At 52.1% G+C, this 12,367-nt stretch overlaps 1 protein-coding gene across 7 annotated transcripts in view; it reads left to right on the top strand.

The window, feature by feature from the left end:
- Nucleotides 1-12,367, top strand: part of TBC1D22A (TBC1 domain family member 22A) — a 407,988-nt gene that overhangs the window by 36,451 nt on the left and 359,170 nt on the right. For all 7 annotated transcript variants that reach the window (XM_033233545.1, XM_033233543.1, XM_033233544.1 and 4 more), the window contains exon 4: nt 270-446. In XM_033233545.1, coding sequence (XP_033089436.1) covers nt 270-446 — 177 coding nt within the window. The remainder of the gene's footprint in view (nt 1-269; nt 447-12,367) is intronic.

The following is a 12,367-nucleotide window of genomic DNA, read 5'->3' as shown; positions in this document are numbered from 1 at the left end:
CCCTGGAGTTTTCTGGCTGTCATTGTGTTGCTTTTCTGCGAGGTGCTCCGTTTCATTGATGAATGATACTCTGCCAGTGAGGTGAGTGAATTTCAAAGGTGTCGGCTCTATGTTATTGCTCAAGAAACTGAGGTCCCCGCTGCTCAGCGATGGGAAGAAGGGACCACTGTGACCCGACAGCATTCACAAAGAGACGGTGGCACAGCCAGGAGGAACATGCGGTCGAGAGGAACGCCCTCACCCTCACCCCCGTTCTCTCACCCCTGCAGAAAGTGCCAGCGATGCCGCCCCTCTGCAGAGGTCCCAGTCTCTCCCACACGCGGCCACCGTCACGCTGGGTGGCACATCTGACCCCAGCACCCTCAGCAGCTCAGCACTGAGCGAAAGAGAGGCCTCCCGGCTCGACAAGTTCAAGCAGCTGCTTGCCGGCCCCAACACAGACCTTGGTAAGCACCCTGCCCTCTGCAGGACACGCACAGACATTTCTTGCCGTTTCTGAAATAGATCACATCTTAAAGGATTCTGTGTGGGCTTATGTAATGCACACGCTTCCGTGTGTAATTTGCCTTGCAGGAAAGTGATGAGTTCACGTAATATTTTCAAGTCAGTAAGTCACTAAGGTAGTAGCAATTTGTGCTGATAGTTGCCTTTAGACATGTTTTGTGTTTTTCCAATGCAATTTGAAAATGTATTTTGTGTTCCTTTTGGTTTTCTTTTTTTAAAATTTGAGGCAAGGTCTTACTCTGTCGCCCAGACTGGAGTGCAGTGGTGCAATCACAGCGCACTGCCACCTGGAATTCCTGGGTTCAAGCAAGCCTCCTGAGTATCTGGGACTACAGGATTGTGCCAGCACGCTCACCAAATTCTTTAAACAATTTTTTCTAGAGATAGGGGTCTCCCTGTGTTGCCCAGGCTGGTCTTGAACTCCTAGGCTCAAGAGATCCTCCTGCCTCAGCCTCACAAAGCACTGGGCTTTCAGGCGGGAGCCGCCGCACCTGGCCCATTCTGTTTTCTTGTTGTCCCAATTGCAGTCTTCATTATTGCCGCCCTTGGTGAGCCCTTCGAGGCTGGCCCGGTGACATCCTTGTTGGTCATAGTATTCTGAAGACAGTGGCTCATGGGGGCACGGCGCTGGTGACTATCAACTCGATTTGCTGGTTTTGCACCTTCCTGCCCTGGAGCTGGCAGTCATCAGAGGGTGACAGGCTGTGAGCCCTGCAAGGGGCAAGGGTGAGGCTAGCGCAGAGGGGCAGGCCCATAGGGCAGAGCACGGTCACCAGCGTGACTCTTCCTGCGCGAGTCGCTTCCAGGCACATGCAGTGTCCCTGTGGACTGCCGTGGCCAGGCTCTGTGGAACGCACTTGGTTTGAGTTCTTCTGGTGGCATTCCTGCTGAATCCACGTCCTTCCTTTCCGTATCTCATCTCTGTGGAGCGCCACTCCGGCCTGGCGTCTGCTAGATGCTGGAACTCTCGGGAGGACCGGCATGTGGCCTTGGTCATGAGATTGCGTCACTGGGGGAACAAACCTGTATCAGTTACGGCCAGTGTCCCTGTGGCACTCTGAGAGCCGGAGGTGCAATGCCTGGCTTGGCCAGAAGGTGGCGAGTGGCGCACGCGGATGGGCCGCCGGGAGCCACGCAGGAGCCGTGCAGGGGCCATGCAGGAGCTTGCAGCATCTGGGCCTTCATGCTCAGGCCCAGGGCAGGGAGAAGGTTTCTGGGCAGAAGCAGCGGTTCAGAAGGCATGGCTGGAGCTGTGTTTCCGAGGCTGGGGAGGCCCAGGGCAGGGAGAGGGTTTCTGGGCAGAAGCAGCGGTTCAGAAGGCATGGCTGGAGCTGTGTTCCCGAGGCTGGGGAGGGCTCTTGGAAGGTCTGTTGGCAAGGAAGACACAGCTCTGCGTAGAGTTCTCAAAGTGGGTGGTTGTTTCTTCCTTATGTTTGTTTTTTTGAAACAGCAACACTTGCATGTGTTATAACATGACACAGCACAGCAGGGTCTGTGTGAAAATGAGGCCTGTCCCAGCCTCCACCTTCCCTTCCTTTCCACAGTTCCAGGTGTCTCCTTCCAGTGATGGCCCATGTATGTGTTGTTTTAAACGTTTTATGTTGACGCAATTCAAACTTGCAGAGCAGTTGGCAAGAATAGTGCCAACAACTCCCATATGCTCTGCACCCAGAATCACCAGTTGTTTACATTTGCCTGTTACCGTTCTGCATGTCTGTGCCTGTTTGTGTGTGTGTGTGTGAGTGTGTATATATTCCTGAACCATTTGAGAGTCAATCGGAGATATATCCCTTTACCTCTAAAACCTTCGCTATTTCCTAAGCACAAAGACATTCCCTCAGTATCATCACAGCACAGGTGTCAAAATCAGGAAATTGAACACTGACCCAGTACTATTTTTCACTTTTATTATTAGAATCCGCAGTCCGTAGTCACATTCTGCCAGTCGTCCCAGTAACATCCTTTCTCTGTGTTTTTCTTAGCCCAGACTCCAGTGGGGGACCCTGCGTTCCATTTGGGTGTCACGCCTCTGCCTTCTCCATCAGGCTGGAGCAGCAGCCTTGCCTGTCTCTGCGTTTCAATCTTGACACTTTAGCAGAGCACAGGCCAGTGATTTTGTGGGATGTCACTTGGTTTGTGCTTGTCTGGTGTTTGCCCATGGTGAGATTCTGGTTGATAATTTTTGGCAGGAACATCCCTGAAGGGATTTGTGTTCTTCTTGGTCATCACGGCGGGGCACGTGGTGCTGGTGGGTCCTCGCATTGACGTGGACTCCGATCACTCGGCTGAGGCGGCGTCTGCCAGCTCTTCGCGCCGAAGACCTCCCCTTTTCCTTTGCTGCTGAAGTGTTCTGTAGAGACACGCTCTGGGGTCTCTGCATTTCTATGGTGTTGTTCTTTCTCCCCTTGCACGGTAAGGGTTGTGCACCTCACTTTTTAAAGGAATGATACATTTTCCCGTGGTGTATGTGGAGAACCGCCTTAGTCTTCGGAGTGCCCTGTAACATGCCATCCTGTGGCCGTGCCCCACTTGACTGCACCAGCCCCTGCGGATGGACAGACAGGTTATTCCTAACTTGCTATTATGACAACTCGAGAGCGTGTCTTCCGGCGCCTGAACCTCCTTCTGTGATGATGACGCTCACAGCGCATCCCTAGCCATGGGTGAGGCGAGAAGGGATCCTCCTGCCTCCGCCTCACAAAGCACTGGGCTTTCAGGCGTGAGCCGCTGCGCCTGTGGGAGATGACTCTGTGATTTCGGCTAGAGCACCGGGTAGGTGGAATTGTCACCCACCGAGACAGGCGATAAAGGTAGGTCGTGCTTACAGGAGTAGAGTCTTGTGGTCGATGTATTAGGCACTGCCTCTCCTAGCATGCCAGCGCCCCTTCTCTGCTGGCTTTCGTGCCTCCAGGGTGGTGCAGGGATGCAGAACCATGTTGCACCTAGGAGAGTAGGTCCTGGAGCCAGGCTGCCTGTGTGGAGAGCTGGCTTCACTGGTTACTCGCCACGTGACCTTGAGCCAGCTTGGTGATGATCCTGCATCTCAGAGTTCTTGTTTGGGTGATAGGCATGATGAAAGCAGTGCTCGTTTTGCAGTTTAAATGAGATAGTATGTATAACATGCTTAAGAGAGTGCCTAGCACATACTACACACTCAAAAATGTTAGTTATTTTTATGGTTGTTGTTATGTTCATTTGAACTGGCCTTTTTATCTTTTTATCTTCTCACTTGATTTTTGCGCCACTGACGTATATAGTCACTTTTGTGGTCCTTGATGAGTCAGGTGACTCACAGATATTGTCCTGGTTGTGTCCCGTGGTTTCCAGCAATAGGCAGGTGGCGGAGAGACAGCTGGTGAAAGCAAGATGGGAACCCTGTGCTGGGTCAGGCTCTGAGTACCCACCTGGAGCATTCTGGAGGACTTTGTAATTGAAGCAACTTTTGGAAATTAAAATCATACTTAAAAGTAAAGCTTTCAAGACTTGTGGGAAGATGGGAGTACGTAGGGCTAGATTTTACCATGTAAAAATCAAGTTATTTTGTTAGGTTGAGGGGACTGTGGGTTTTTCTCTTTCTTTATAATTCTATGTAAATATCAAATCTAAAACCAAAAAGCTCAATGCAGAGCTTTCAAAGTTAAACGATTACTGCATTTGCATTTAGTAGCAAGAGAAAACATCGCCAGTAAATTGCCTGTTTTTATAAGGCAGTTGAGATAGCTTTGGAAGACAGTGGAATGCACTGTCTTCACATTACATGAAAGACGTAAGTGGCAAATATTTGCCAATGTTGGAGGAGCAAATCACCAATGTGAGAAGTGCCTGCAGAAATGAGTCCACCTGCGGAATATCATTCTGTCCGGCGGAGTGCTGTTTTTCTTTGTTTAGCTTACACTCTGTTATGAGCCTGGGGATGAAAGTAGCAAATAGAACTTAACAGCTCATTTTGCTCTTAGCATTGGCTCAATATTTACTCACACAAAGACTGCCTACTCTGAAGCCCCAGAAAATGGCACTCATGTTGGTCACGTGTGTCTGGTAAATGGTAGTGCGATTTGGTAGCCTGCAGTACATGCAGTTTCCTGAGGGCCGTCTAGGGCCCGCCGTCTAGAGCCCCCCAGTGGGGCCTCGGAGGGCAAACTGTGTGTGGAACTCAGCTCTGGCCCTCAACACTTTCAAACAGTAGGACAGAAGGCATGACGACCCTTCTGTCAAGGAGTGGGGCCAGGCCACAGCCACGTTCCACTTCCCCCGAGGGGTGAGCACCCAGTCTGGGCTTTATAAGAGTGTGCTGGTAGATGGAGGTCAGCAGGAGTGGGTGTTTTGGGGGTTGGGAGGGCATGAACAGAAGTTTGGAGCCGTACACCTCGGGAGCACTAATATGAATAGATGACCCCTTGGTGTCTACGGCGGGAGGGCAGCCCTGAAGGGGCCTGGGCCGTTGGTGACAGGAGGAAGCAGGTGTGGCCTTGGGGTAGGCTCTCAGTGTGATGGCTGGCCGTGTCCTTACTCATGAAGTGGCTCAACCTGCCTGTCTCATCAGCTGTAGAGGGGGCATGAGACCTGCCCTGCAGGGTCCTTGTGAAGGTCGGCGGGAATTCTTGTGGAGTCACTCATTCATCCAGGCTCTGTTGGGCACCTGCTGTGGTTGTGGGCAGTGGGGAGGGATCGGCAGCCAGGCTTGCAAGGGCCCTGCCCTCAAGGAGCTGACATTCTCATGTGAGGAGACAGACGGAGCTCGCTCAGTAACCCCACAACCATCGGAAGCATCTAGGGAGAGTCAAGGCATGTGGAGGGTAGAGACTGGAGCTGCTCTGCGGTTGGCTGCTTCTGGGGCGAGAGCTGCATGGAGGCAGGCATTTGAAGAGGGGGCACGAGCATTCTAGGGACAGGCCCAGAGGTGCAAAGGTCCTGCGGGCAATAGAGCTTCATGTGCTTGAGGGGTTGCTGAGGCTCTGGCCTGGTGGCTGTGTGGGGTGCGGGGAGAGGCCTGCAAGGCAGGCGGGGACCTGGTCCCCAGGGCTGAGAAGTCCAGGAGAAGGAGCTCTGCTTTTACTTTGAGCACAGCATGAAGCCTCTGGGAGGTTTTGAACCGGGGGAGTAAAGCGTGGTGCAGAGCATGGGAAAGTGGTTGCTATTCTGTGGCAGGAAGAGCTGATGGCTGCTTCTGAGCAGTGTGTTGCCAGTGGCCATGGACTAGGCAGAGTCCTTGGGGAGCTCTTGGGAGGGGCTGCGGGAGGGTCAGAGTAGGGTGGGAGACTAGGGGGCAAGAGTAGAGGCCATGGGCTGGGGATGTGGGTGGGGTGGGCTGCGTGAGTCGGGGGCTAATGGGATCTGGACCTGGGTAGACTGGCGAGAAGGCGAGAGCCAGGACCCCTATAGCTTAGAGCCTGGGGTCTGTAGGGACGGGGAACAGCCGATAGACACAGAAATCAGAACACACTCCAGAGATGACATTTCACTGGGGAGACAAAATCACGTCCTCATGAAACAGAGAGCCAGGGAAAGCAGTGTATTTAAATAATGACACAGTTACAGCCATTGGGGGCCTTTACTCTGTGCTGGGCACTGTGCTGTAGAGATTATGTTATCAGTCACCAGACCCCGCTCTGTACCCCCACCCCCTTCCTGTGTGCCCCAGATTGCTGGCCTTATCGCTGGTTTACAGCTCAGGAGCTTGAGACAAGGTTAAGCAGGCGGCTGCCCTCCAGCCCCACAGTGAGGCCTGAGCTGGCTGGGAACCAGGGTCACCCCGGGCTGGGCTCCCAGCCTCCAGGTCACACATTTCTGCTTAGTGTAGACAGTGGGCATTCTCGGTGCTGTTGGAGGCCCGAGGAACGGGGACGGGTTTCTCTCCTGTGGGCCTTGTTGGAGATCCTGGCTTCTGGTGTGGGAGCTGGGGCCAGGCGCCAGGAGCCGAGGCCAGGAGGGCACTTGGTTCTCGCGACCCGGCTGTCGGCGTCCAGCGTCGCCCTCCAGTGGCCAGGCGCTGTCCTTGCAGCCTGTGCTTGGTTACCACAGCAGGGCACGTTGGCCTTATGGGTGGGGGGTGCTTACACGTGCGCGTGCCTGTGTGTATCCAGGCTGCTTACACTTGTGTGTGCTTGTGTGTGTCCAGCGTGCTTACTGAAAGTGCCTGTGTGTGTTCAGATGCTTACTGAAAGGCAGGCACAGCCTCAGAAGAGAATAACGTGAGGGACGGATGAAAGCTCTGGCTAACTCAGCCTTGCCCTGGAGTCTCATCAGGGAAGGGCTTTCTCAAGGAAGGCAGCCCCTGGCCACCTAGAACTGCCCAGTGCAGAGGCGCCGGGACGGAGGGAGCAAGCTCCCGCCCGCACAGCCCTTCTGTGTGTGCAGTGACCCAGCCACACGCAGATCCTTGCTGGCCCTGCTCTGTCCTCAAGTCCCCTGCAGTGAGTGTCACATGGTAGCCACTTGTCATTTGATGGTTCACTGACTCTTCAGCTAGACTTTTCTCGCCTTCCTTTGGGGCATACATGGTCCTCTGTCTCTGGTTTTCCTTTGTTTCTTAAATGTACTAGGTAAGTAATTGACACCACCATCCAGTGGCAGCTCAGCAGCAATGCGATGGTACCTCCTTGAACCAAGGGTGTGGCTGTGGGTTTGCGTTTTCCCCTCCGTGGCTTCCCCCACAGCACTGTTCCTCTGCTTTCCCTCCAAGCTTGCCCCAGGCCGTGGCCCCCTTTCACTCGTGTGTTCCCACTTACGGCAGGAGCCGCGCCTGTTTCTTTCCTCTGCTCGTTTTGTCACTAAAGGGTTTCTGTGATCATCATCAACAGAAATGTTATTGAAAGTTAGAGAAATGGAAAAGATAATAAAACCAGCAAACCAAAATTGCCACTGTTTCCACATGCTGTATTAACTAGAGTTGTGCTTGCTTTTCCCCTCTAATTTATTGCCTCTTAATCGGTTCTTACCAGTCCTTCAGAGCTCACTAGCAGAAAGTGCTCTCAGCGGCTGTTTCGTCTGCAGAATGATCTGGGCTTCAGGCAGGGCATGCGAGAGCCTCAGATGAACACGCTGGCTCCCCGCTTTCATGGCATTGCCGGCATCCTTTTTTCTGGGTGACGTTTTCCCTGCGTGATGTGGTATTTGAAGTACGTGTGGTGTCACTCGCCTTAAAATAACCAAATTAGATATGATTTGGTGAAAATTGAGAATTTTATTTACTATCCATAGTAGTGTAATCTTCAGTTTAATAGGAAACCTTTCTCTGTTCCTTCAGGTGATTTGTTTCTGTTGAATGGTGATTTTTAGTGTGTAATATTCAAAGTAAATGCTACAAGAGAGTTTATGTCTTGGGATGGTTTTAAAGGAGCCGCCTTAAAAACTTATCTGTTACATGTTTATCTTTTTTCTCTTATAATTTCTTTCGTAGGTGAGGATATTGAATACAGACTCGAGCAGTTGTGCGACTGTGGTGTGTGTTTTCTCCGTGCGAGGGATAGGAGAAGGAAAGCAGGGTGAGGGTGGCCGGATCCCCAGGGACTCGTTGCTCCTTGCCCTGTACAATGTTTTCTTTTTTTTTTTTTTGTGACGGAGTCTCGCTCTGCTGCCCAGGCTGGAGTGCCGTGGTGGGATCTCAGCTCACTGCAAGCTCCGCCTCCCAGGTTCACGCCATTCTCCTGCCTCAGCCTCCTGAGCAGCTGGGACTACAGGCGCCCGCCACCTCGCCCGGCTAGTTTTTTGTATTTTTAGTAGAGACGGGGTTTCACTGTGTTCGCCAGGATAGTCTCGATCTCCTGACCTCGTGATCCGCCCGTCTCGGCCTCCCAAAGTGCTGGGGTGACAGGCATGAGCCACTGCGCCCGGCCAACGACGTTTTCTACTTGTAACTTAGCTCCATTGTGATTTCCTCCAAGAGAGTATGAATTTGTGTCCGTCTGCCCATTAGACTGTGAGCTGCTTTTGGGCCATGGCTGGAGTCACTCGTCCTCCTGTTCCAGTGACTGGCACACGCATGGCACATTCTCAGGAAATGCTGGCAGAGTTAATTGAGCCACCAGTGGTCAGTCTCTTTCTTTCCTTCCCCGTGTTCTCGAGTGGTGAGTGGGGCATCGCTGGTTTTCCAGTTGACACAGAGTGCCTTGTGTCCAGGGCTTTCCGTGAAGATGTGTGTTTGCTGTAGGTAACAGAAGAGCAGACGCAAGGACTTTTGAGCAAATAGGGGTTCAGTTTCTCAGCAAGATGCCTGGAGGCAGGTAGCTGTTGGCACTGGTTTGCTGGCTCGGTGATGTCCTCAGGATCTAAGCTCCAAGTCACTGGGCCTCTTCCTCACAGCTCTAAAGGGGTTGTCGTCACCATGGGGTGATGGGAGGAGCCATCACCAGGGCAGGGCGGCGTCTTACTGGGAGAGCAGGGTTCCCTTCACAGCTAGGCCGCATGGCCGCTCCTGATGGTAAGCGGAGCTGCCAGGGATGTGTCTCCTGGGGGCTGGGCACGGGCACTTTCAAACTGGGATTCTGGAAATAGAGAGGTGGGACGGGTTGGATGTCGCTTAGGCAGCCAACTGTGTTTTCTGTTCACAGAGATGGGTGTGTGTGTCTGTCAACTCCCCCCCACCCCCGATTTCTGATTATTCACAGAGATGGGTGTGTGTGTCTGTCAACTCCCCCCCCCCCCGATTTCTGATTATTCACAGAGATGGATGTGTGTGTCTGTCAACTCCCCCCCACCCCCGATTTCTGATTCCTTAATATCTTTCCGTTCTTCTTCTTTTTCTATTTATTTATTTGTTATTTTTTTTTGTTTATTATTTTGAGATGGAGTCTCGCTCTGTCGCCCAGGCTGGAGTGCAGTGGCTTGATCTCGGCCCACGGCAGCCTCCGCCTCCAAGGTTCAAGTGATTGACCACAGGCCATTAGAACTGACATGTAAGACTGAGCTGAAAAAAAAAAAATCAAGCTGAAAAAGGATCTAAAAATGTGTTAACTTAGAAAAATGTGACAATGAGCCTTTGACTTTCTGGGGGCTCTGGGTATGGTGGTGAGTTGTCACCCGAGCCTGAGGACAGAGTGATGGAGCCTGAGGCCCAGAGGCGAGACGTCTGTGGCTGGTGGGTCCCACCTGGGTCTGGAGTGGGTAGAATAGTCCTGATCTTCGGCCAGTCAGACCCGAGTAGATAGAATTAAGGAATTGAGTTTGGTGATACGAGGAGGGGAAGTTCAACCTCTTCACAGGGCTGGCCGAGCAAATGTGTGCAGAGCAAATAGGGCTTTGCTCCTCCCCAGGCATGGCCTGGATGCTCTAGTATTTTGGTATATTTTGTAAGAGGATTGGCAGGTTCTGTGACCACAGATTCTTCCTGTGCAACCGCAGATTCTACAGGTGCATCCTGTAGACACTTTATAGGCGAAGTTAGAGGGAAGAGGATTTCTTTTTTTTTTTTTTTTTTTTTTTTTGGAGACAGAGTCTCGCTCTGTCGCCCAGGCTGGAGTGCAGTGGCCGCATCTCGGCTCACTGCAAGCTCCGCCTCCCGGGTTCACGCCATTCTCCTGCCTCAGCCTCCCGAGTAGCTGGGACTACAGGCGCCCGCCACCTCGCCCGGCTAGTTTTTTGTATTTTTTTAGTAGAGACGGGGTTTCACCGTGTTAGCCAGGATGGTATCGATCTCCTGACCTCGTGATCCGCCCGCCTCGGCCTCCCAAAGTGCTGGGATGACAGGCTTGAGCCACCGCGCCCGGCCTGGAAGAGGATTTCTTTAAGGAAAGTTGGAAGAGAGTGGTGAGCAATTAGAATTCACCACGAGCATGGAACGATGGGGGATCAACAGCAGCAAGATTGTTCTCCTTCTTTAGAATTCAGGGCTTCAGGGATTAGTATTGATTTTGATGGTGATTGTGGGGGTGATGGTGATGGTGGTGATGGTGGTGGTGATGGTGATGGTGCTGGTGATGGTGGTGGTGATGGTGATGATGGTGGTGATGATGGTGGTGATGATGGTGATGATGATGGTGATGATGGTGTTGATGGTGGTGGTGATGGTGATGATGGTGTTGGTGATGGTGGTGATGGTGATGATGATGGTGATGATAGTGTTGATGGTGGTGGTGATGGTGATGATGGTGTTGGTGGAGGGGATGATGATGGTGGTGATGGTGATGATGGTGGTGGTGGTGATGGTGGTGATGGTGGTGATGGTGGCGGTGGTGGTGGTGGTGATGATGGTGATGGTGGTGATAGTGGTGGTGATGATGATGATGGTGGTGATGATGGTGATGATGGTGGTGATGGTGATGATGGTGGTGATGGTGGTGATGGTGGTGGTGGTAATGATGGTGGTGATGGTCGTGGTGATGATGGTGCTGATGATGATTGTGGTGGTGATTGTGGTGGTGATGATGGTGGTGGTGATGATGATGGTGATGGTGATGATGATGGTGGTGGTGATGATGGTGATGATGGTGGTGATGGTGATAGTGATGATGGTGGTGATGGCGATGATGACTGTGATGATGGTGGTGGCAATGATGGTGATACCAACTCTCCCGCTTGTCGGTGTTGTGGACCCCGTCACCCCGTGCTGAGGACTTCTGTCCTGTCTGCTCTGAGGCTCCAATGCTGCTTTGCTTGGAGCTGTTTGGGAGGCACAGTGGGTTTGATGTTAGAAGGAAGAAGCACACGCGTGCGTCTGTGTGACAAAGCCATTTGCTTAATGACACGCTGGCACTGCTTGGCACTGCACCTCTGCAGCAGCAGTGACCAGTGTTTATCCAGCCCTCCCCACAGGCTAGCTCATTTGTTTGGCATTCACTGCATATGATGAGTAGGGCGGCAGGATTCCTGTGATTCTCATTTTGCAGATGAAGAAACAGGCTCAGAAATGGAGGAGGACCGGGGCCGGGTGCGGTGGCTCACGCCTGTAATCCCGGCACTTTTGGAGGCCGAGGTGGGTGGATCACGAGGTCAGGAGATCGAGACCATCCTGGCTAACACGGTGAAACCTCGTTTCTACTAAAAATACAAAAAATTAGCTGGGTGCAGTGGCGGTTGCCTGTTGTCCCAGCTACGTGGGAGGCTGAGGCAGGAGAATGGTGTGAACCCGAGAGGCAGAGGTTGCAGTGAGCCGAGATCGCGCCACTGCACTGCCGCCTGGATGACAGAATGAGACTCCGTCTCAAAGAAAAAAAAAAAAAGGAAATGGTGGAGGACCTAAGGTCAGATGCCAACCAGTAGCAACAATCACTTGATTTAATCCAGGCTTCTTTGCATTGCACACTACTTTGCTTACTTTAATAGGACATGAAAAGTTCGGTTTTAGAAATTCTATAAAGGGCCAGGTGAAGTAGCTCATACTTGTAATCCCAGCAGTTGGGAGGCCTAGGTGGGAGGATTGCTTGAGCCCAGGAGTTGGAGGATGCAGTGAGCTATGATCATGCCACTGCACTCTAGACTGCGTGACAGAGCAACACCCTGTCTCTAAAAGGAAAAGAAAAAAAAAAAGAAACTTGATACAGGATTAAATCATAGATGATTAATATAAGACAATGGGAAGAAACTTCTAACAAATAGAAATACAGTAAGGGGCCAGGCGCAGTGGGTCACGCCTCTAATCCCAGCACTTTGGGAGGCCAAGGCAGGTGGATCACCTGAGGTCAGGAGTTCGAGAACAACCTGGCCAACATGGTGAAACCCCGTCTTTACTAAAAATACAAAAATTAGCCGGGCTTGGTGGCACATGCCTGTAATCCCAGCTCCTTAGGAAGCTGAGGCAGGAGAATTGCTTGAACCTGGAAGGCAGAGGTTGCGGTGAGCCAAGATTGTGCCGTTGCACTCCAGCCTGGGCGACAGAGTGAGACTCTGTCTCAAAAAAAAAAAAAAAAAAAAGGCAGTAGGGATGGGA

Source organism: Trachypithecus francoisi, unplaced genomic scaffold (assembly GCF_009764315.1).
Source record: "Trachypithecus francoisi isolate TF-2019V2 unplaced genomic scaffold, Tfra_2.0 Lachesis_group14, whole genome shotgun sequence".
NCBI lineage: Eukaryota > Metazoa > Chordata > Mammalia > Primates > Cercopithecidae > Trachypithecus > Trachypithecus francoisi.
This window is presented reverse-complemented; position numbering and strand designations above follow the sequence as displayed.